Source organism: Agelaius tricolor, unplaced genomic scaffold (assembly GCF_023055355.1).
Source record: "Agelaius tricolor isolate 1412-34295 unplaced genomic scaffold, bAgeTri1.0.p SCAF_6, whole genome shotgun sequence".
In the NCBI taxonomy this organism is placed as follows: domain Eukaryota; kingdom Metazoa; phylum Chordata; class Aves; order Passeriformes; family Icteridae; genus Agelaius; species Agelaius tricolor.
This window is the reverse complement of record NW_027269266.1, coordinates 129,090-152,312: the sequence shown is the minus strand read 5'-3', so window position 1 is coordinate 152,312 and position 23,223 is coordinate 129,090. Positions and strand designations below refer to the sequence as shown.

General features: G+C 45.4%; 3 protein-coding genes across 6 annotated transcripts in view; 1 reads left to right on the top strand and 2 right to left on the bottom strand.

The window, feature by feature from the left end:
* CCDC13 (coiled-coil domain containing 13) overlaps nt 1–7,027 on the bottom strand; it is a 31,148-nt gene extending 24,121 nt beyond the window's left edge. Inside the window, exons 1-2 of the mRNA XM_071428457.1 lie at nt 6,874–7,027; nt 3,119–3,339 (exon numbers count right to left, since the gene is read on the bottom strand). Of these exons, the coding sequence (XP_071284558.1) occupies nt 3,119–3,333 (215 nt within the window). The 5' untranslated portion in view covers nt 3,334–3,339; nt 6,874–7,027. The remainder of the gene's footprint in view (nt 1–3,118; nt 3,340–6,873) is intronic.
* A 915-nt stretch (nt 7,028–7,942) lies between these two features.
* HIGD1A (HIG1 hypoxia inducible domain family member 1A) lies at nt 7,943–14,236 on the bottom strand. Of its 4 annotated transcripts, none has more exons than XM_071428458.1 (4): nt 14,157–14,236; nt 12,245–12,352; nt 9,747–9,881; nt 7,943–8,633 (listed from the first exon to the last, which is right to left on the bottom strand). In XM_071428458.1, the coding sequence occupies exons 2-4, from the start codon at nt 12,345–12,347 to the stop codon at nt 8,584–8,586; spliced, it is 288 nt and encodes a 95-aa protein (XP_071284559.1). In that variant the 5' UTR covers nt 12,348–12,352; nt 14,157–14,236; the 3' UTR covers nt 7,943–8,583. The 4 variants fall into 4 exon arrangements, with proteins under 4 accessions (XP_071284559.1, XP_071284561.1, XP_071284560.1 ...); XM_071428460.1 differs by having other exon boundaries at nt 14,208–14,227; XM_071428459.1 differs by having other exon boundaries at nt 14,092–14,220.
* A 3,214-nt stretch (nt 14,237–17,450) lies between these two features.
* On the top strand, nt 17,451–21,050 carry ACKR2 (atypical chemokine receptor 2). The gene is made up of 3 exons (XM_071429901.1): nt 17,451–17,575; nt 18,153–18,210; nt 19,899–21,050. The coding sequence occupies exons 1-3, from the start codon at nt 17,552–17,554 to the stop codon at nt 21,014–21,016; spliced, it is 1,200 nt and encodes a 399-aa protein (XP_071286002.1). The 5' UTR covers nt 17,451–17,551; the 3' UTR covers nt 21,017–21,050.
* The last annotated feature ends 2,173 nt before the right edge of the window (nt 21,051–23,223 follow it).

Sequence of the window (23,223 nt, the reverse complement as noted above, 5' to 3'; positions counted from 1 at the left end):
AACATTTAAAGGTTTCATCTCTCTAAGATGTCCAGAGAATTAATAACTTTAATCCCTTTATGGCCCTGATGTGATGGGTCCTTCAAATAATAAAATCCAGGAGCTGTGGCCTCAGGGGCTCCATTCAATTGTGGGAGTTCAGAATTATCTGAGCTCACTGACACAGGGTCCTTGAGAAAACTTGGGATTTAATAAAATTACCCACTCACAGGTGACATTTGGGCTGCCCACCTGACCCCAGCTGCTGCTGGTGCAAGATGCAGGTCTCCAGTGCCCTGGGATTCCCATGTGGAAGTTCCTGATAATCTACAGCATCTCAGTTATCCAGACACCTAAATCAGCTGGATGAATTGACTCCTAGATTATCAGTTAACCCTCAATATTTACACTTTGGAGATGTGGTTTGGACAAAACCTGGTTGATACAGTAGGTACCTGTAAACACAACCAAGTCAGATGTCTCAATAATCATCTCAATTTTTTTCATTCCAAAGTTTTTGCAAGCTCTTAGCACCCCTAGGACCTGAGAGCTTTTAAATGCACCCTCCATCTGCCCATGGACCCCTGAAAGCACTGCCATAAACAGCACAGGCAGTTTAGGAGAGGATTCACAATGCATAATTAAGAAATGCACTTGTGTTTCAAAGCTGCAAATCAAAAGGGAGATCAAAGGCAGCTGTTCACAAAGGACAAGAAAGCAAAGAGCAATGTGAGCAAAGGCAGAACTGAGCTATTCCCACATGAACCACTCAGAGGAGTGAGCAACAAAACTCAGATCCAATTAGAGACACTTGAACCAAAAGATTTTGAACAGTTGGGGGATTAACATGGAAAAAAGGTTCTAAGCTCTTAACACACTTGAGCAGTGAAGTCTTCTGAGAGCTGGAGTCCAAGTGTTGAGGAAAAGCACTTAGAGGAGGATGGACAGAAATCCCAAGTGCACAGAGCTGGAGTCTTCTCTGAGGAACTTCCCACCCCACCCCAGAGTGACTCTCCCTGTCACAGAGGCTACAGAAAATGAGCCAAAAGAAATGGGCTGCCAAAGGTGCCCCTTTTCACTCTCCTTCAAGGAATCAAAGCCAGGTGGAGCTTATGAGCAGGGCTGTGCCTGGAATTCAGGTGGTTTCCCACATTGCCTGCCCTGTGCAGGCCAAAAAAAGTAAGGAATAATTTAACTTTTGTCAAATTGTGTCTTTCCCAGCTCTTGTTACAGATTCTGCACGGGATGGGGAGAGTCACTTAGATACATTCAAGTACAACAAACAGAGAAGGGAGGATAAAGTTACAGAGAGAACATAACAGAACGGCAGAAATATCAGCTAAACACTTGTCTAAACAAGACTGGGGAGTAGGATGGGAGGAAGGAAAAAAGAATTCCCAAGGCTCAGAGGAAGGGAGACTTCTGAGAGGAAAATGTTTTCTGATTGCTGCTATAAACAGCAGTGACAAACTCAAATCACTGTCACTGCAGGCCATGTGGAGTCCTGTGATCCTGGAACAAGCCTCTGATGTGTTGTCATGGGAATATTGCAGAGAACATCCTGGTGAATCCCTTCCAAAAACAAATCCTGCCTGGATTTGATCACTCACAACCACTCTGCTGAATGTACACAAGCAAAGGACAATCCAGATCTATCTGCCACACCTGCCATGTTAAATGAGGACTTTTGACAGTCAGTGACACAGCAACAGAGGTAAATAAAAAATCTGGGATTACTCAGGCCTAAAGTACTGAACTCTAAATAGCAGAGAACTACTGGGCTTTCCTGTGCTCTGCACACTGCCCAGGCTGTGCCATGGGAGCACCTAAATCCCTTTCCTCTGCCAAACATCTGAACTATGGGAATCAGCCTCACAGGAATTTTTTAAAAATCAAATTTCCATCATAATCTTCTACAGATTATCAGAAAACAATGTTGAAGGGAAGGGGTTGGATTGGGGGCTAAACTTGGCAAATCAGACAGCTCTGGTGAGTGCATGAAAATTTCTTCACCTGGCTTCACTACTGCCACAGAGCAAAGCCCTGAACAGCAGATGTTGCAGTAAGGTAGAAAAATCATAAAGAAAAGCATCATAAAATCAAGCCTGCTCTGTTAAAATCAGTGGCTGGTCTGGTCAAAGCTAATAGTTTGCAGTTCCCATGTGAAAGCAATCCTAGTGTGAGCAGTTCATTAACATAACAATCTATTCCTGGGTGAAAAACAACGGGTACCTGTATAAACTGTTTTTACACTGTTAGAAAAATGAAAACTATCCCTCACAAACAACTTTTCCTGCACTTATACCCCGGGGATCTGAGTGACCAATCAATACAGAGTAACAACTTGTTGCTAACCAATAAGTAATTGTCAAGAAAAATACTGAGCAATTGGAGTCCCACATGAAATCTGAAAAACTGAATAAAAAGGAGTTATGTGAATAAAGAATGGGCTTTTTCCACCATGAAGAAATGGAGTCCCATGTGATGTATTCCCATAGCCAGCAGTGCAGACACCTTTGGGTGTGTCCAGCCCAGACCTGCTCTAGTCAGGAGAAGCATTCATTGGGTCAGAGGGAAAGGCTGACTGCATCCTGGGAGGAAGAGAAATGATCTGAGCTGGGGCTTTAAATCTCTGCTCCAGTAATCAGCTCAAAGGAAAACACAAGATTAAGGGAGATCCATACCAAAATGCCCAATGTCCTGGTAATCTTGTGATCCACCAAATCAGGATATACTGCAAAGAAATCCCAGGGAAAACTTCTGCACTGCAGGCCTGCGGCTTGCTCCCATTAGCTGCTTTGCCTGTGTCCATCTTTGGAAATTATTCCTGTAGAGAACCTATTAGTTTAAAGCTAGGCAGGAACTAAGCAGCAGCTCAGAGGGTGCCAGTGACCCCAAAAGGCTGGATTGTGTCAGGTGGTACCTGGCTGCCCCTTCATTTGTAAAATACTGACATTAAAGAGAACAGCACAATGCCCTGAGGATAATTAGGGACAAGGAGAATCTGCTCAGGATAATGAGAGCCCAGTGTGTGAAAACAGAAAGTGTCCTCTCAGCTTAATAATACTGAGTTTCACGAGATCATAAGCAAAATACACTCCAGTGACTTCCTGAAGGAATGGTGCTGCCAGACCTTTACCTTTTGCTGGCATCTTCCTTTACAGGAGGTCCTTTTTTAAACAGGTTTAGATCACTCAGTGCTCTTACAGTCTCCTTTGTGCTGCCAGTGCTCTTCTGCCTGTCCTGCTTCTCCTTCTTGGCCTCCATCAAATTTTTCAGCCGCCTTTGCTGCTGCTCCTGATAAGCCTTGAACTGGCTTTTGAAATCTTCAATCACTTTTACCTCTGGCTCCATTGTTTACTAAAAGCATAAGGAGAGGAAAATAAGAAGTGACAGAGAGCAGAGATCAGCACTGCTCTGAGAAACATCCCCTTCTGGCAGCTGCTCTGCAGCTTTTCCTCCCTGACCTTGCCCAGTCTCCCACCTCTGTCACAGACATGTTTTATGAAAAATCCTTTTTGCCAGGATCTTTTCTCCTGAGAAACTGAGAAGCTTCAGCTTCTCCATGTTTTGCTGCTGTGGAATGCAACAGGTGCATCTTTGATTGGTCTCATGTGGTTGTTTTTAATTAATGGCCAATCACAGCCCAGCTGGCTCAGACTCTCTGGTCAGTCACACGATTTTATTATCATTCCTTTCTATTCTGTTCAAGCCTTCTGATGAAATCCTTTCTTCTATTCTTTTCTTAGAGTTTTCATTTATCATTTTGTTTTAATATAAGATATATCATAAAATAATATATCAGCCTTCTGAAACATGGAGTCAAGATTCTCATCTCTTCCCTCATCCTGGGACCCCTGCAAACACCACCTCCACCTCCACCTCCTCCTCCTCATCTCCAGCCCTGCTTCAAGTCCCTTTTCCATAAATGGCTTTTAAACAGCCCTTTAAAAAAAAGTTTTCGGGTTTTTTTCACTCCAGAATTCAAAAAGCAATGTTTACAAATGTTCCTAAACAGACCTGTTTAAATAAACATTTTAACAGAGGAGCAGGTTGGGGCCAAATCCCAGCCAATGTGGCAGCCAGGCCACACTGGAATGTTTGGGACCCTCCAGCCTCCCTGCCCATGTCCAGGAAAGGTGCAAATCCCCCCATTTTTGGGTTCATGAGAGAGAAGGAAAAATATTTTTTTCCTTGTGATCCCTTCAGGCAAGACAAAAGTGTGGCTTACACCTTTCCTGCAAATTACTAATAACTGAGTGATACCAATAAATAACTAAATAATAATATATTAATTATTAAGTATATTTCATTATAACAATATATTATGAATAGATATTTTTCAATATTAATATCACTACCCAAACATTTTCTTAGGATGACTAAGGCCAGTTTTCTGATAAATTGCAGCCCCTTTCTCCTTCTGTTTGACATTTATTGTGGGCAAAAAAAAACCCTATTGCACCTTTGGTCTATTTATAATACATAAATACCTCCAAAGGCACGCCCTGCACTGAGTAATTATCACAGGGCCTTTCCCACACTGAGGGAAATCCAATTATCCTGATTAATGCACCAAAAGGCAGAGTGTCCCTTTGTGTATTTTATGGGCAGAGAGTCACCTGGACAAGGTGCAAAGAGCAGAGTCTGGTGCCTCTGCACAGCCCACAGGGCTCTGGGCATGAGGGATCAAAGAATTACTGAGTCAGTGAGGCTGGAAAATTAATTTTAATTGATTAAAGGCGATTCTGAGATTAAGAAAAAGCCTACAGAGATAAGGAGCCCATTCCATTTACTTAAGCAAACTGGATATAAAATTTAGACAGCTTTTCTGGGTTCAGTAACCTTTGGGTTGATAATTAAATTTATAATTAGATTGGATTTCTTGATAGGTTTAGCTACTGACCTTAAAGATAGCAAAGATAAGCAAGAACATCTTCAAAGAATAGCTGTCTCTGTTCTGAAAATATCCTAGAATTCTTAGCAGAGTAACTATTTTAGGCTTCATGATTTTTCTCAGAATTTTCTTTACTTAGACTGCATTGCTGATTAATTTATTATTTCATAACTTATTGAGTTATTTACTCATCTATAGGCCAGAAATGTGCATGGTACTCAAGGTGAGGCTCCAACCCCACAATGCTACCATGGAAAAACCCTCTCAGATCCTCCAAGTCCAACCATTACCCAGTGCCACCACCAAACCTTGGCCCCAAGTGCCACATCCATGTGGGATTTGAGCACTTCCAGGGATGAACTGCTCCACACTGAAAGGTTTGTGAAAAATGCCAATCACTTGTTTCTTAAAATTTTAGAAGTTTAATAGTAATAAAATTGTTATAAAAATAGTAATATAATTAGAGTAATGATAATTTGGACAATTTGGATTAGGACAATATGAGACAATAGAAACAAGAGTTACAGATGTCCAGGTACCTTTTTCTGGGCAGCATCAGCCTGAAAAAGGACCCAGGTTAACAAAGGATTAACCTTTAAAAACAACAGCCTGTTGCATATTCATACACCTCATACATGATGCATAAATTCCATTCAAACACAGGATTCTGTCAGGGCAGTGTCAGCTTCTTCCTCTGAATCCTAACTGCATCTTCATAGCTGAGCAAGGCAGGAAGAAGTTCATTTCTACTGATAATGGGGCAATAAATTCTCTTTCTCTGTGTGAAAAATGTGTATTTTATGATTGGCTTTTCACAAATATTAAAATGAATATTACATGTGTCGTGTTAGAAAGTAATGCTGTATTAATTCTCTTAAGTAGTGTGTTAAATATATTTTTAGGTTACAACATAAGGTTAAATAGAAACTATGCTATGTAGGATACTTTTTTTAAAGAAAGGATTCACAGCAAGATAGCAGCCACAGGACACCTGAATCTTTCAGAGAAAGAGAATTTATTGCCCCATTATCAGGAGAAATGAACTTCTCCTGCCTCGAAGGCACTGTTAGGATTAAGAAGTTGCTGATGACCAGACAGAATCCTGTGTTTGAATGGAATTTATGCATCATGTATGAGGTGTATGAATATGCAACAGGCTGTTGTTTTTAAGGGTTAATCCTCTGTTAACCTGGGTCCTTTTTCAGGCCTGTGCTGCCCAGGAAAGGTACCCAGATGTCCCTAACTCTTTGTTTCTATTGTCTCATATTGTCCTAAATCAGATTGTCCAAATTATTATTACTCTAATTGTATTACTATTTTTATAACCATTTTATTACTATTTAACTTCTAAAATTTTAAAAACAAGTGATTGGCGTTTTTCACATCTGAAAGATTCAGGTGTCCTGTGGCTGCTATCTCGCTGCGAGTCCTTTCTTTAAAAGTAGCTTACATAGCATAGTTTCTGTTTTAACATTATAACCTAAAACTATATTTAACACACTACTAACAAAAATTAATACAGCATAACTTTCTAACATAACATAATATTCATTTCAATATTTGCGAAAAGCCAATCCAAAAATACACATTTTTCACACGGTTCAACCCTTCCAGTGATGAAATATTCCAGAATATCGATTAAATATTCCAGAATATCTCCTCTAAACCATCCCTGGCTCCAGCCAGGAGGGCTCCAAGGCGGGGTCACCTGGAGCAGGTGACACAGGAACTCACCCAGGTGGCTTTGGGATGTCCCCAGAGAAGGAAACTCCACACCCTCCCTGGCCAGACCTTCCCAGCTCTCTGCAGAAAGAACTTCTCGCCCATTTCGAGGCAGAATTTCTTGTGTTTACGTTTATATATTTTAATTGGAAACCTGTAGCTGTAATTGCCACCACCCCTGTGTCCTGCCAGGACCTGCTAGGTCCCGGCAGTGCCGCGCTGTTCCCCCACGGCGGGAGCTCCTGCCCGCGCTTCCCGCACCTCCCCCGGCCTACCCAAGCCGCGTTCCCGAGGGCACCGGGCGGGTGGCACCGGCTGGGTGTCCCCGGCTGTCCCCGGTTCCTGCTGGGCAGCGGCGACACCGGAGTTGTGGCCCCGGCTCCCGGTGCGGTGCCCATGGCAACGCGCGCGCGCCCTTGCCCTCAGCGCAGCCGCCATGATGGCTCCCCTCACACACCGCTCCCTATCGCCATTCCCGCAATTCCCGCACCGATCCCGGCCCCTCGGCCCCACGAGCGGCTCCTTCTCCCCCGTTCACGGTGGTAGGAACAGGAAAAAGCGTCGGGGCCCATCCCCATCTGCGTGGGAGCAGCCAAGGGCAGCAGGGTGATAGCAGCTGGGACTCAAGGAGAGCACCAGGCTGGAATTCCCTTTCCCTTCTCAGGGGAATTTTATTCTGCCCACACCATCCCTCTGTTGGGGATGGGAGCCCCCCGCCAACAAATTCATAGGCGGACAGTTATTACCTCCACTGCTCGCTTTTATTCGTGTTTAATCTCCCCCTGCTCTGTACAACAGCTCACAGAAATTACCTCCACTGCTCACTTCTATTCATGTTTAATTTGCCCCTGCACTGTACAACAGCTCACATAAATTACCTCCACTTCTCACTTTTATTCGTGTTTAATCTGCCTCTGCTCCGTACAACAGCTCACAGAAATTACCTCCACTGCTCACTTTTATTCGTGTTTAATCTCTTCCTGCTCCATAGAACAGCTCACAGAAATTATTACCTCCACTGCTCACTTTTATTTGTGTTTAATCTGCCCCCGCTCCGCACAATAGGTCACAGACAGGTAGGTGCAGTTTGTACCTTGTATGGGTAACATCTGAGACTGTCACCATGCAATGTGAGCTGACAGGAAAATATGTGCTTTTTTAGAAATTGGCTTTTAATTTTGTGACTGCTGTTGGAAGTACAAGGAGTTTGAGTGTAAAATAACTCACAGACAAGGTGATGGGGGGCTTTTCAGATTTAAATGGTTTAGAATTTTCTGTGCGGAACAGTACTGCAGAAATCAGCTAGATCGTACACTTTAAAAGCATGAAACCACCAAATTAAAGTTCAGTTTTCACAATCTGTATTTTAAATGTTACATTTAGATGTTACTCAGAAGAACACTGTAAATAAAGTTACAAAATATCATAATCCAAGGGTCTGATATAGCAAAAATAGGGAGCCTGTGTCTTCGTTAACAATGAATAAATATAACATTTAAATAGCTGCAACATACTTATCTCTATGCTTTAAATAAAAAATATAGATGCTTATATAGCTCTCAATATTTTAGAAGTCATTTAGTGCTACTGGAAGCTTCTAAATTACAAAGTTGGAGGCAGAGGATAGAAAATGACAGCTAGGCTTTCCTGACAGAAGCCAGTTCAGACATCATGGTTTTGGGCAACAACAGCAGAAGAAATCACCAGTTTTAGGACTGAGTTGAAGGGGAAGATAGAGGGATTGCACTCCACAATATCCCTTAAAAACTGGGATGTGGTGGCGTCAATCAGAGAGACCCAGACCCCAATAGCCACAGGTCACATTCTGAGGCTGCCAGGTTCAGCACAGTGTACCATACACAAAATAGAACAATTCTCTAATGCCATGTATTATTTGTTTTCTTCAAGAACCCCTCACTCAGTAGGAGGTTTGGAGCTGCAGTACACAGGCCACCAGCAGGACAGGGATTTCAGACAGCTTCCCACTATTCCTTGGGCTTCACCACATACTCCTGGAACATGGAATACAGCACCCCTGCAAGACAGGGAAAAAAAAAGCACAATTAAAGAACTGTGTTCAATTGGAAAGGATGGGTTTCAAAATCTGAACAGTTGTCAGCAAGACAGAATTTCCCTTCCTCCTCAGCTACATTTTTTAAACAAACACTCCAAAATTCTTCATACACAGAGAAACTGAGTATAAAAATATACAATTTATGAAAATGCAGATCCTGAGTTAATTCTAGTTGATTTTGTGGCCAAAGTCAAGCTTTTCTGATGTTCCTGCTGGGAATGTAGTACAAACAGTGTTTCATGGGATGGACATTTACACACAGAGGAGACCTGGCATGTACAGATCAGGGGCACAGTGTACATTCAGAGACACAAGTCCAGTCCTGAAAAAATACATACATATAAATATATATTACATATATATATGTATACACATATATATACATATAACAGTATGTATATATATGCATATATATTATATATACACACATATATGCGCATATATATTGTATACATGTATATATATATATAATCGATACGTATATATATTGCATACATGTATATATATAATAGATACGTATATATATTGCATACATGTATATATATATAATAGATACGTATATATATTGTATACATGTGTATATATAATAGATACGTATATATATTGTATACATGTGTATATATAATAGATACGTATATATATTGTATACATGTATATATATAATAGATACATATATATATTGTATACATATATTGTATATATATATAAGTATATATAAAAATATGTAATACCATGGTCTACACAAGCTGTAAATCTTCCAATGCATTAAATTCAGAAACAGCAACATATTTAATGTCAGATGAATGTTTTCTTTTTTTTGGTCTGTAAGAGGCAGAGATGCAGCACCTCACATTCCACATCTAGACATAATCAAAACCGCTACTCTGAAATTAAATACATAAAATCAGATTACTTCAGAAAGGCTGATTGAGCAGCAGTAAGGAGCACAAACATCCTGAAATACATGTTTTGGATGCTTCCAGCCAGCCATGCCAGCTCTGTTGTCCACTGGAGAGATCCAGGAGGTTCTCCATGGTTTGCCATTGCCAAGCACAGCTCCCATTGCATACGTACCACACGTCAGGGCTCCCACGGCGAAGCCCTGGGCTGCCACACGCATGTGGATCAGGTGAAGGGACAGTTTCATGTCACCTCTGTGCTTCAGCTTGTACAGCCCGTAGGCCACCACGGCGGTGAAGCCAGCCATCCCTGCAAGGCAACGAGAGCATCCCTCTGAGTGGAGATCCAGGGCACCAGGAGTGAAGGGACCCACCTAAACAAAACAGCCTGTGAACACTGAGCTGCTTGGGTTGGAAAAGACCCTGAAGATCACTGAGTCCAACCATTCCCCCACAACTGCCAAGGCCACCCCTAAACCATGTATGGAAACCCAGGGCACTGGGAATGTTTCTGTGTCTGCTCTGGGCTGCCCTGACCCCCAGGGCAGCACTGACTCTGACCCTCATCCATGGAGAAAGTTTCCCAGACTTCAAGATAGACTGGAACCCACAAAAGTGTGAAATAGATTATAGAGAGCAGTGCAGGTGTGTCACTGGGTGAGAAATTGAGGTTTTGGGGTTTTTAGTGTGTTGTGGATGGCAGCAGATGGAGGGCACAGGGTGTCATCCTGGGTTTCTGCTCCATGCTTCTTCTTCCTCCTTCTCCATGGGTTTGGGTGGCATTTTGTAATTGGGCAGAAAAGTCCCCATTGCAGCTCTGTGGGATCAATGATTGGGTTCAAAGGGAAAATAATCCAGGTGTCAGTTCTTAATTGGATAATTTAGTCTTAAAAGACTTTGGAACAAGAGATTGTTGGCCATTTTGTGCCTTCTAATGAAAAGCTGCTGAACTCCCAGCAGTGAGGCTGTTTTACTGATAAGAAATAATAAACACCTGAGTGTGAACATGAACTACTGTCTCAAGTGCCTTCAATCCAGACCCAGAGAAACCCACAACCATGTCCCCAAGTGTCAATCTATACAGTTTTTCAATCCCTGCATGGATGGTGATTCCAGCACTGCCCTGGGCAGCCTTCTCCCTGAAATTTTTCCTAATATCCAGTCTAAACCTCCCCTGGCACAATTCTCCCATCCTAAAATAAGCCTGTTTTGGTTTAATCACTCTGGTTTTGTGGAGTGGTAAATCCTAGCCCTGGTTTCACTCCAGTGCTACCTCATGCAATGCAATCAGTGCAGGCAAGAGACTTCCATCAGCTTTAAAATGCCAAAGGATTTTGGCATTACAGCTCAAGGTGTGAGAATTCCCTGGATATTTTTCAGACAGAACCAGGGTTCCTCACACCTCCTTTCCCGGCACAGACACAGCCAAGAGCTCCACCCAGCTGAAGCTTAGACTCTCAGTGTGTGAATGCTCCCCGATGTATCCACTGGCCTGCTGCAGTTGCTATTTTGGGTGTTGTCACATTTGGCCAGGTGCCACCAGGACAGGACAAATCACATGTTATTGTCCCCAAACTGTGAGGAGGGAGGCTCTGCTGGGTCTCTTTCCCAGGGCCAGAATTCACTGATAGTCCTTCAGCAGAGCAACCAGCCCCAGCTTTGCCAGCTCCAACACTGATGCTTTCTCAGAATACACAGAGAAATGCACAACCTTTTCCAATTCCATCTATTTCATTCCATTTTTAGGATTATTTGCACAGTTCATAGGTGCATGCCAAGTTTTAAGTGCTGTGTATATTTTACTGAGCAGAGCACAGGCAGTTTATCTTCCCTGAGCCAGAGCATTACACCAGAAAGCTGTAAACACTTAATTCACTCTCATTAAATACCATTTAACAGTTTTAGGGCCTTCAGCCCAGCTCTGACACAGGTCAAAGGTGAGTTCTGCCAATCTGCTTCAGGGAACTGGAACTCCTGAGTTCATGGTACAGCCCAGCAAGGTGGAGACAAAGTGCAGTGAGCACAGAAGCAGTGACGGAAATGTGCTGGCAAAAGCTTGGAACAGTTCACCCCAAGTGACCTCTCTGCTCTCCATTTAAGGTGGCTGGAAATCAAAACGTGTCCTGTGTCACACAAAAGCTGATCCCTGCTCTCCTCAGAAGCTTTTTGGAAGTCTCAACAGAAAGGCTGAGAACTGAACAACTTTCTCAAGCTGGAGTAACATAAAAGTTACTAAAAAATGCATTTTAACTAAGTGATGGTAGCAGAGGCGTGAAAGAAACATTTATCAGACAGGCTGTAATTTAAATCCTTCTAGTTTCTATTTTTACAGCTTTTAAGTCACTTTGTAGTGGTCACATAATTCCCAGGAACTGTGCTCCAGAACAACTGCACAACACATTCCTTAACCACTTGACAGCATCACCTTCACGTGTTTTGTAGCCCCACCTAAAAAGCCTTTCAGGGTTTGTAGGTTTGGGGTTTTTTTTAATACTTGTAGGTTCTGAGTTTTATATTTAAGGTAACAGACCTCATTAATTTCCCTCTTTCTTTTAGAACAACTGTTATGGGGAGGTAATTTCTAAGTAATTTCCTGTTTACAGAAAAAAGGTGAACAGTAATGGTGTTTCCCACATCGATTGTGCAAACACATTTCTCCATTTCTGAACTCACCAATGGGCACAAACGGCGTCTCCTTAAACTTTTTTATCAGCTTCGAGGTCTGGCTGGTCTCTGTCTCATAGTCAGGGTAAACGGATTCCTGGCTGGGTGACATTGTGGCTGTGAAGACAAAGAACCTCCCTTCAGGCTTTGGAAACCCCAAATAAAGAGAATCTTTAGGGAAAGAAAATCCCTTATCACAAATATCCAGGTAGTGAGAGATAAGAACAGGCACCGTGGAAAGATGGTTTAATTCAAGGGAAGCCTTGGGAAGCAGGACTCTGCTCACCAGGAGAGGTAACAATGAAACAAAACCAAAAAAAGTAGGAGAACAACAAATTTCTGCCATCTGTTCACACCATAAGAGATCCCAGTGACCCCTCTCCATAGTCACAGAAAGCTTTGGTCACTGCCTGCCTTTCCTTTTAGGAATTCCATGCCTCACCCCTCCGCTTGGCTTTCGCAGGCTGGTCCTTTATGGCACTTCTGACCTCAGCAAAGTTCACTTCTCCCCCTCATTCCCTGCCAAGAGCAGCAGCCACAGCAGTTGGGTTGGGAAGCACGAGCTGCTGCACAAGGTCAGCCCTGCCTGGCAGCTCCTCAGTCACCGCAGCCTGTCCCACATCATCATAACTCCCAATTCCTGATGGAGAACACAGGGATGGAAAACAGCCACCACCAAGGAGTTGAGCAAGTCCTGAAGCCCTCAATAGGTGCAGACTTGTGAGGGGTCACATCAGGAGGAGAACTCATCCACAGGTGATTTCTCACCTTCCCCCAAGGAAAATAAAAAGCAGCAACATCTTGAGAAGGCCTCCACTCACAGAACCATCATCATCATCAAAGTGAGACCATTCTCCAGAGCTTCCCAGCTTTTTGTGTTGGGAATTGCAAGGATTACACCAAGACCTGTTCCCTCCTCAGTGCTTGGCATAAGCATCACTCACTTAATGACAATTTCTGCCAGTGACACCACAGAGGGCCCTGCTAGAAAAATCTCTACTGCTATTGTTCAGCTCTGCCACCAACAGCAAAACACAGCTCACGGGCACTTAGAAAGGCTGCAAGCTCTCAGAATAAACCAAGAGGAATTTCATTAAGCAGGTGCCAGTAACCTTAGGCAGAAGAGACATTTCAAAGGTGGCATGCTCCCTGGTTACACAGCATTTCGAGCACACCCATGCGAGCAGACTGACTGGTTCTCAAACCATTTCCTCTTCTAGGCAAAAGGATTTGGTTTCTCTATCTCTCTAAGATTTGGCCCATGCTATAACCACTCTTATTTGCTGAATGTAAACTATAATTTTAGCCTGACTCATTCAGAGACGGTAACAAGAGCTGTCCATCACTCAGCAGAGGAGGAGACAGCCAGAGGTGAGATTTACACAAGAAAATTATATTAAAAGTGAAACAATTCATCCACCACGGGAAGTTTCTGTGACCTTCAGCTCAGACCAAGATGGGCACAGGGCAGAAGAAACTGGGTGGAACACACGGCCCGGCCTGTTCGGTTCGGCAAGGTCAGGGCACCTGTGTGACCGGTGTCACCCGCGGGGAGGGACACTGAGGGAGGACCATGGGTGGGGAGGTGACAGGTCCCAGCATCCCTCCCGGCAAGGGGGAGGCCCTGGGTACCCCTAGGCTGCTTTCCGTCAGCCCAGCTCCACGTGGGGATCCTTCCCCGCTCCAGCCCCAGGCCCCCGCACCCCACATGGGGACTGTTCCCGACTGCGGCCCCAGGCACCTTCACCGCACTCCGGCCTTCTGCCCCACGTCCCCACACGGGGCCTCTGCTCCACTCCTGCCCCAGTCACCTTCCCCCCCACATGGGAGCCCTTCCTGGCTCCAGCCCCAGGCACCTGCAGCGCCCGCAGAACTCAGGCTCTGTGCCCGGGGTCCCGCCCGCCCCAGACCCGGCTCTCACCGCGCTGATCCGATACCGGCCGGCGTCTGCCGCGCCCGGGCCCGCCCCTACCTCTTATTGGCGGCTTCCGCCCCGCCCCTCCGCCGGAACCACAACTCCCAGCGTGCCCCGCGCCCGCGCGCCTAACGACAGCCAATCCGGAGCGGGACCGCGACCACCGCTTCCTTATACGGGCGCGGGGGTGGGGCCGGCGGTGACGTCAGCGCGCGGTGCTCCGCATTGCGGCGGGGAGGCGGTGGCGGCCGGGAGGGGGCGCTGCGGGGCCCGGCCTGGCCTCAGCCCCGGCCTCGCGGTACCGAGAGCCGGGTGGGGGCTTGGACTCTGGGTTAGCCCCAAAACCAGCAAAATAGCGGGTTCGGCAACAGGGCGGAAAAACGGCTACTGGTGGTTCTGCGGCTTGTCCGCTTTTCGCTACAAAAACGTCCCGTGTTGTCACACTGTGACGTGGAGTCAGATAGGGAGGGACTGTTGGCAACACCACGGAGTGACAGGACAAGGGCGGGCAGTTTTAAAGAAAAAGGGAAGAGCTTTAGGTTAGATAGTGGGAAGGAATTGTTTCCTGGGAGTTGGTGAGGCCCTGGCACAGGGTGCCCAGAGCAGCTGTGGCGGCCTCTGGATCCCTGGCAGTGCCCAAGGCCAGGCTGGATGGGGCCTGGAGCAGCCTGGGACAGTGCAAGGTGTCCCTGCCCATGGCTGGGGATGGGATTGTACGGAAAATCCCTCTGGGAAAAGGCAGTGTCCATAGAGGAGACAGAGGATCCTGCAGCTTCAGTCAGTAAAGGGAGAGAGGCCTTGGGGCACATCCCCGCGGGGTTTTCTCTCCCGAGGTTCCTTTTATCCCAAATCCGCCGCTCGCTCGGTGCCCTCTGCCTTCCCCCTCTGGCCGAGGTACCAGGGAGGTGCAGCCTTCCCGAACCGCCTGCCACATATCCCCCCTTGAACAGGTTATTTACCCCAAAGTTTAGAAACTCGGGGTTGTGCGGCCCCATTTGGCTGTTTAGGAGTCAAACTGCCCAGGTTCTGTAATAAACCCTCGGCTGAAGCTGGGAGAGACATTAAACCCCATTTCAAAGCCGTTAGTAGCCATCCCCTCAGCCATGGAATTGTTTGTAAAGACATCAGCACACATCTTCCCTATGATGGTCTTTAAGGTCCTTTCCCACCTAAACACTATGGGAATCCTTAAAATCAGAGGGTTTTGAGAAAGCTACAAAAAGCAAGCCTCAGAGACAGCAAAACTGCAATTAGAGCTAAACAGTAGCCATAAGATTTGTCAGCAGAAAAATTATACAAGAAGTAGACACATGGAACAATAGTCTGTGTATTAACGCTTATCTAAAATAACTCCCTAAGCTACAAAAAAGTATATCTAGTGATATTATAGTATATCTAGAGATATATAGTATCTACTCCAATAGTATATCTAGAGATATTAAGAAGTTCTAAGCTTAATAATGGAGCTCTGTGCATTGTATCTCAAAGCTTACAAGCAAGTATTATATTCGACATAAGCAAGTATTGTTTAACCAAAGGTACCTGTGGTTATAGGGCTTGGATGGAACTACTGTCAATGTGCTTTTGCTTTGTGTGATCGGTCAAAAAACTTTGAAAGTGAGTTGTAACATGAAGTTCTTGGTCTGCTGCCTGGGATGTGAGCTGCTGGCATTTTCCCATTGTCATGACCATGTAATGAGACTGATGCTGGAAAATAAAACAGCTTGAGATGCATTCCTCAGCAGTCCCGTCCTGTTGGTGATTTGTACATAAACCCCCAACCAGCAATAAACACTTCTGAGATTCTGTGAAATTTGGGTTCTTACTTAGTCCTTTGCTGAAGAGCTCCCAACCTGATGTCAGAATCATGGAATGGTTTGGGTTGGAAGAGACCTTAAAGTTCATCCCATTCCACCCCCTACCACGGGCAGGGACACCTTCCACCAGATCAGGTTGCTCCAAGCCCCATCCAACTCGGAACACTTCCAGGAATGGGACAGCCACAGCTTCTCTGGCTTTCCCTCAGCCTGATTTTCTTGCTGCTGAATCATGTAATTGACTGTGTTTTCCCATATTTCAGCTTTCAAGCAGACCTAGTTTTACCCCCACTCTGTGCCAGGATTTTGATGCCCAACCACAGCCTAGAAATTGCTCCTGACTTAAACATATTCTGGAAGAGGAAGAAGAATCCACTGGGATCCCAAAGATGCCTAAAACCTTCTCCTAACTCTGAGAACAGCTTGTCAGAGAAAAACAGCAAATATAAATCCTTTTGTCCCTAAGCCCAGTGCTCCTGTGTGCTGTTTGTACCTCCCCATCTCCGAGCTGGGGGAAGGCAGAGCTGCTGCTCCTGCAGGGTCACTCTGCCACCGACATGTGGCATTTTGGGCAGCGTAAAATAAAGTGGCTCAGACAAGCCTGCATCTCTCTAAATGTGCTGCCCATTACCCCTAATCTGGTTACTTTAATTGCCAAAGCCATTAGGGCCCTGCAGTCTGAAAGGAAACAAAAAATCGATGCAATTACCAGCCCTGAAATTGAGTTAATATCTTGTAATAAATTACAGTGAAGGCCACTTTCTCCAGTGACTCTCAGAGGCACATTTAATTCTCTGCTTCAGGGCAGAAACTCAATTAAAAACAAAAACTTATTTCATTTTAATTGCTGGCCTAATGAAACCTCTGTCACCTGCAGCTTTCTGGTGTGTGTGTCCAGTATCTCAGCTCTATGAGTGGCTTCTTGCTCTCTGTTAATGTGTGTGTTGCACACATATTATAATAATATTTATGTATTACAGGGTATATTTTAAGTGCAGCAGCAGCTGATTGTGGCAAACATGGAAATGGGTAAAAATAACAAATTTCTTTTTATGAATCCTCTGTGAATCTGTGTGGATGTGGAGCTGTGGACATCACTGCTGCTCTGCTCTCCTGTTTTTACCAGGCTGGTTTGGGGTGAATAAAATGCACTGGGATTGCCACAGGGGAAGCCTTGGCACAACCAGGGTGTTCCCATGGCCCTGTTTGTTGGTGAGATGAGGAAATGAGCAGGAGTGTGACCACTCACCCATGCTGATGCCCAAAAACTCCTGCAATAAACCACTTCATCAGAAATGCCTTTGGCAGAGGCCATTTCTGGTCTGTCAGAGGATGAGGATCCTGCAGCATCAGATTTCCTGGAAAACACAAGGACATCTTACAGCAGGGGCTCAGCCCTGGGAGCTGTTGTAGATGTTGTGCTCAAACACAGGGTGGAGAGCATTCTTCCAGTGCTGCCAAGGAATGATAAAAAGCAGGAAAACAAAACCAAACCAGGGAGGTTATTCTGAGCTCACATTTCCTGACTGTCCTCTTGCACAAACGAAAGAAGTTTGTAAAAGCCTGGTTCAAGCCTCTGGCAGGATGGAAAGAGGAGAAGAAGCTCCTGTAAGTGCCTTTTCTGCTCCTTGCTTGTAGACAAGGCTGCACAAGAAACCTGGCAAGGCTCTCTTTTGTTTTTGAGGGGTAGCCAGCTTGGGGCTGGGATTAATTACTGAGCTCAGCCCTCCCTTCCACTCTGAGGTACGGGGTGGGGATGGGGACGCCAGTGCCGGGCTGATGTGGAGGGAGAAGGATGTGGCAGAGGGAGAAAAGGCATCTCAGTGGGCTGGAAGAAACCCCAAATGCAAATTTTGGGAATGGTCTGTGCTGGTGTGGGCAGAGGGGGTGTGAGGGGGAAGGTGTTTATGAGTCTCGGGTGTTGCTGTGATCAGCAGAGTGTACAGCCTTCGTTTCCTCTCAAAGGTCTGCAGTCACAGCTGAGGGTGAATTTCCTCCAAAATATGACACAGAAAAGAAATTTTTAAAAGCTCATTCCCAGACAAGTCTTTTTGTGGCTCTTTCCCATGGCAGATCCCTGCTCTCCCACTGTTCTGTCTGAAGTGCTTTGCAGCACTTGCCAAAGAACTGAGACAGCACAAAAACATTTCAATCCAGCTCAAATCCATTTTTCTTTTCTTTTCAGGTGCCTGGAACTATGTGGAATGGCTATTTAAGCAATTTCAGTCGTGAGACCACAGGAGGTATGTCCAGAGCTTCACCCTTTACAGCTGCACACCCACTCTGAGCTCTGGGGTGGAGGGGCACCCCTTTCCCTGGGTGTTTGTGGGGAGGGAGCCATCCCTAAACCCTGCACATCTCTGCAGGGACAAACAGATCCTCGAGGAGAGACCAGAGCTACACAGCCAGGCCTGTTTGGGATTGCTGGAAAATGAGCTCCAGGGAAAAGATAGGTAGCTTTGGCCATGGCTGAAAAAATGTCTGCTTTAAGGGTAGAGGGGTGTTTACACAATTTTTTGCAAAACTGTTTTTTGTTTTGCTGCCAAAAGATTAACCTTGATTTATAAACTCCTCATTAACCTTCAAAGTGCCAACAGCACCAGGCAAATCCCATCTCCTACTGTGAAATGGGCTCCTCAGTGACAACTTTTTTACTCTAAAATCAGATCCCAAAAGTAGAAGGCTCCCAGTCACTCACCATTTCCTGAAATCTGGGCTGCAGCCATCTGTGACGCCCACAGTTCCAGGGAGTGACCGCTGCAGGGGTTGTCTCATGCCTTGTCTCATGCAGAAGTGATTCCAGCAATGTTCTTCCAGCTGAATCTCTCCCTCTCACCATAATTCAGGACTGGATTCTGGTGCCTACATGTACTCACCTTGGATGAGTCTTTGAGCAGCCTGGGATAATGGAAGGTGTCCCTGCCCAGAGCAGGAGGGTTGGAACAAGATGTTCTTCAAGGTCTCTTCAACCCAAACCATTCTGGGATCCTCTGAATTCTATATTTTCCACTTGCAAATGCCTTTTGCCAGAATCCATGTCTTCTTGTCCTAGAGCTGGCATGGAGAGGGGTCCATGTCCTCCCAGGAGCAGGGAGATGTTCAGCATTTCCCCTCTGGGAACAGCCCCACTGCCATAAAGGTGCTGGTGGCAGGTTCTTCTTTACCAAGAATTGAGATGTTGCTTTCTTAGTAGTGACCCAGGTGAATATAAGCAGCTCACAGTGAGCTGTGGTGGTGAATTTCCTGTAATTTAGAGCAGAAACTTCACTAAAAGCTTGTGGTGGTGCCAGGAGGAAGTAGTGACTTATGTCAGAGGAAACCATGCTCATTCATTTTTAAGTTTTATGTGTCTGAGTAAGGAAAGCAGAATTAATTTTGGGTTTTGGTTTTGGTTTTTGTTTTGTTGGTTTTTTTTTAATATGTACAAGTAGACAGCTATCCCCATACTTAAGCAAAGTTGTTCAGGACACAAAATACTCACCAGACAGTGGCAGAAATTTAAACCCATGAAATTCCAGTACTTGAATGGAACCTACAAGAAGGACAAAGAGGGACTTTTTACAGGAGCATGGAGTGACAGGAAAAGGGGGAATGGTTTCCAGCTGAAAGAGGGTGGGTTTGGACCAGATATTAGGAGGAAGTTCTTTGCTGTGAGGCCCTGGCACAGGTTCTCAGAGAAGCTGTGGCTGCCCCTGGATCCCTGGAAGTGTCCAAGGCCAAGTTGGACAGAGCTAGGGGCAACCTGGGAAAGTGGAAGGTGTCCCTGCCCATGACAGGGGGTTGGAATGAGATGATCTTGAAGGTCCCTTCCAGCCCAAACCATTCCATGATTCTATGAACTAAACATCTCTGTTTCACATTTCCTCTGTGATGTGCTGTTTGCTTCCTGTGTGAATTGGAACAACATTTGATCCCTTTTCCTTGCTCCTAGGCAGCCACTGGACAAACACAAGCTCAGGAGTGACAGCAGCAACCACAGACACGTGGCTGGATGCTGCCAATTCGAGTGAGTACCCGTACGAGTACCTGGATGACGAGGATTATGGGCTCTATGGCCTCTGCACCAAAGAGGAGGTGCTGTCCTTCAGCAGGGTGTTCTTGCCATCATTTTACACTGTGATCTTCCTGCTTGGAATGGCTGGGAATGCTCTCCTGTTTACTGTCCTCCTCATGTACATCAAGAAGAAGAAGAAGATGACTGAGTTGTATCTGCTGAACCTGGTGGTTTCAGACTTCTTCCTGCTACTGACCCTTCCTTTCTGGGCTCTGTACATTTCTCAGTGGGTCACCTGGGACATCTTGTGCCCATTCTTAAATGCCATGTACACTCTGAACTTCTACAGTGGCATCTTCTTTGTGAGCTGCATGAGCCTGGACATGTACCTGCAGATAGTTCATGCTTGGTCTCCTCACAGCTCCACAGTATGGAGAAATTCCATCCTCATCTTGTTGGTGATGTGGGTCCTTTCCATAGCTCTTTCCATTCCTGATGGCCTTTTCACCAGCACAAGGCAAATGCACAACAAAACCATCATGTGCACCCAGGATTATGGCCAGAAACATTTATTTTGGAAAGTTGTCTTTCGGGTGATTCAAAACATCCTGGGATTCCTTTTCCCCTTCCTCTTCATGACCTTCTGCTACTCCCGCATTGCCTGTGTGCTCAACACCTCCCAGATACCTGGCTCCAGGAGAGCTCTCTGCTTAGTCCTTACTCTGGTGGGGGTCTTCTTTGTGCTGTGGTGTCCTTACAACATTGTGCTCATCCTCCACTCTCTGCAAGATGTTGGTGTGATCAGGAGCTGTGAAAGCAGCAGGAAACTGGACTATGCCCTGCAGGTCACAGAGAGCTTGTCCTTTGTCCACTGCTGTCTCAACCCCTTGCTCTATGCTTTTGTGAAGAAACGGTTCAGGGCATATTTGAGGAAGATCCCTCAGGCCATTTTTAGGAGAGGTGCTTTCTTTTCCATCCAGGACTCCCAGACGAGCCCGTCTTGCAGCAGATACGCAGCTGAGATAGAAATGTTGAGCATCACAAATGCCTCATAAATATTTGCATTATTTACATTAATTACATTATTTACATTATTTACATTATTTACATTATTTACATTATTTACATTATTTACATTATGTGTGAGCCCTCTGTCCTGCCCATGATGGAGTTGGTGTGAGCCCACAGCACTGTGTAACCAGATAGTTCATCCTAGCAACAGCCGTGAGATGAGGACTTTACATAACTGGGATTGGAAAAGTACATGTGGGATCTGTTTCTGTTGCAAGTGGAATTATTATGAAAGAATTGTCCTGGATTTACACTAGTGGAAGAAACCCAGTTCCCATCTGGAGTATGTGAGGCAGTAGCAAATAAAGGATCAGATTTCTCAATGTTTTGCCTTTAAAAATGCAAATTAAAACTTGAGGAGAGATTCTCCTTCTCCCTGGTGTGGGCTGAGGAATGGAATTCCATGCTCATACATCAGGCCAGAAAGACTGCCAAGGGATGGCTTTGCTTCTCCTGGCTCTTACCATCTGCCAGATGATTTAACCAGGACAATCTTGTTTCCTACCAGGAGATAAACAGGAAGGACTGGACACCTTTAAGCTGAGTTGTTCTCTGTCATGATGAGCTGTGCCTGCTGAGCAGGGAACTGTGGCTCTCCAAGGGGCAGAGCCTTGGTTAGAGATCAGTTTGAGCAGAACAAAGTCCAGACCAGTAACAATCAGTGAGAAAGAGATAAAAAGGGGCTCAGCAGAACAGTGGTGGAGGTACTTGCCTTCCAAGATCCGGTCTGACAAGATAAAAAAGAACCATGGGTACCACCTGTAACATAAATAATGGCTTTGAAACACAACAGAGTGAGAGCATGGCCTGAACAGAAGACCACAGAGGGCTGATGGTCAATCCTTATTACCAGCTTTGAAGTTCAAGGTTCTGAGTTTGCTGACTTTTATTTAAAGGCATTATTCACCCCAAATGCTCCTGAACCTTAAATGGTCTCTTTTCATCCTGAAAATCTATTAAGTCTGGAAGTTGCCTAGAGTTGTACAAATAAAATGATTAATTTAAGAGAAAGCACTCATCACATTTATTTTATTACTACATAAGGTTACAGGACTGAGAAGGGCTTTAAGTTGATCACTGCTGTTATTTTTCTTCCCAGCATTGCTACAGTATTTTTCCAAAATGCTAAGGTTGGGAGCTTTCCTTAAAAAAACAAAGCCAGAATAAATATTTAGCTGATGCTATGATGTGGCCTTCACTCCTCGGGTCAGGTCACTGTAGGGAACGTGGAAAGGGACAGAAGGGACAGAAAGGACAGCAGCTGGGAAGCTAAACAGATGAAGATTGTGATCCCAGACAGAGGAAGGCTCTTGGGACTGTGGAAAACTTCTGATGAGATGCTCTAGGGAAGAGCAAAGGTGAGGAATAGAGGGGAGTTAATGTCACACTCCATCCTGCACGAGAAGAGGTCCAAGCACCAGGGGCTGGGACAGGCTGTGGTGGCAGTGTGGGTAGATCAGGGTGGCAGCACCCAGAGGAGCAGTGCCAGGTGGGATGCAGCATCCCTGACGTTGTCCCCAAACCCCATCTGGAGAGAGGTAACAGGGGAGTTTGAGAAGCAGAAGGAAAAGTGGGAAAAGCAGAAGTGCTGTGGTCCCTATGGGCACTGCTCCCTGCCAGGGGCTGGATGGAGCATCTGGAAACCCTGGACTCCTCTGGTGCCAAGCAAAAGCAGTGGCTCAAGCTCTCCTCACTCATGGGTCAGCTCAGCTGCTTTGCTTTGCACTCAGACAGAGCAGTAGCACTTGCACTGTTGATTGGCAAAGCACTCCTGGGACACCATGTGCTGTGGAGATCACCAAAATGTCAGATACTTTTCCTTCTCTTGGCTTTTGAGACCAAATCAGCTCAGCTATGATCCCCTTCCCTGGGTCCTGTGCTCATTTCCAGTAGCATTTCCAACATCCACTCTTGGTTTCATTTTTTCAGTGGGTGTCCATAGCCTGGTCTTAAAGGCAAAAATCACAGAATGGGATTCTCTGAACATTTTCCTTACAAAATCTGGGCTCCATGCAGCCTAGAGAAGGGAATTTGCCTCATGCCAAAACCCATCCCCCTAATACAGCATGGGTACTCCAACAGCATTCCAACATACCTTCCACCTTAAAAATCTCTGTTAAGCCAGGGACAAGTTCACCTCGAGCAGAGCACTCTGCAGGGGCAAGGCAAACACTCACAGCCAATGAGGACA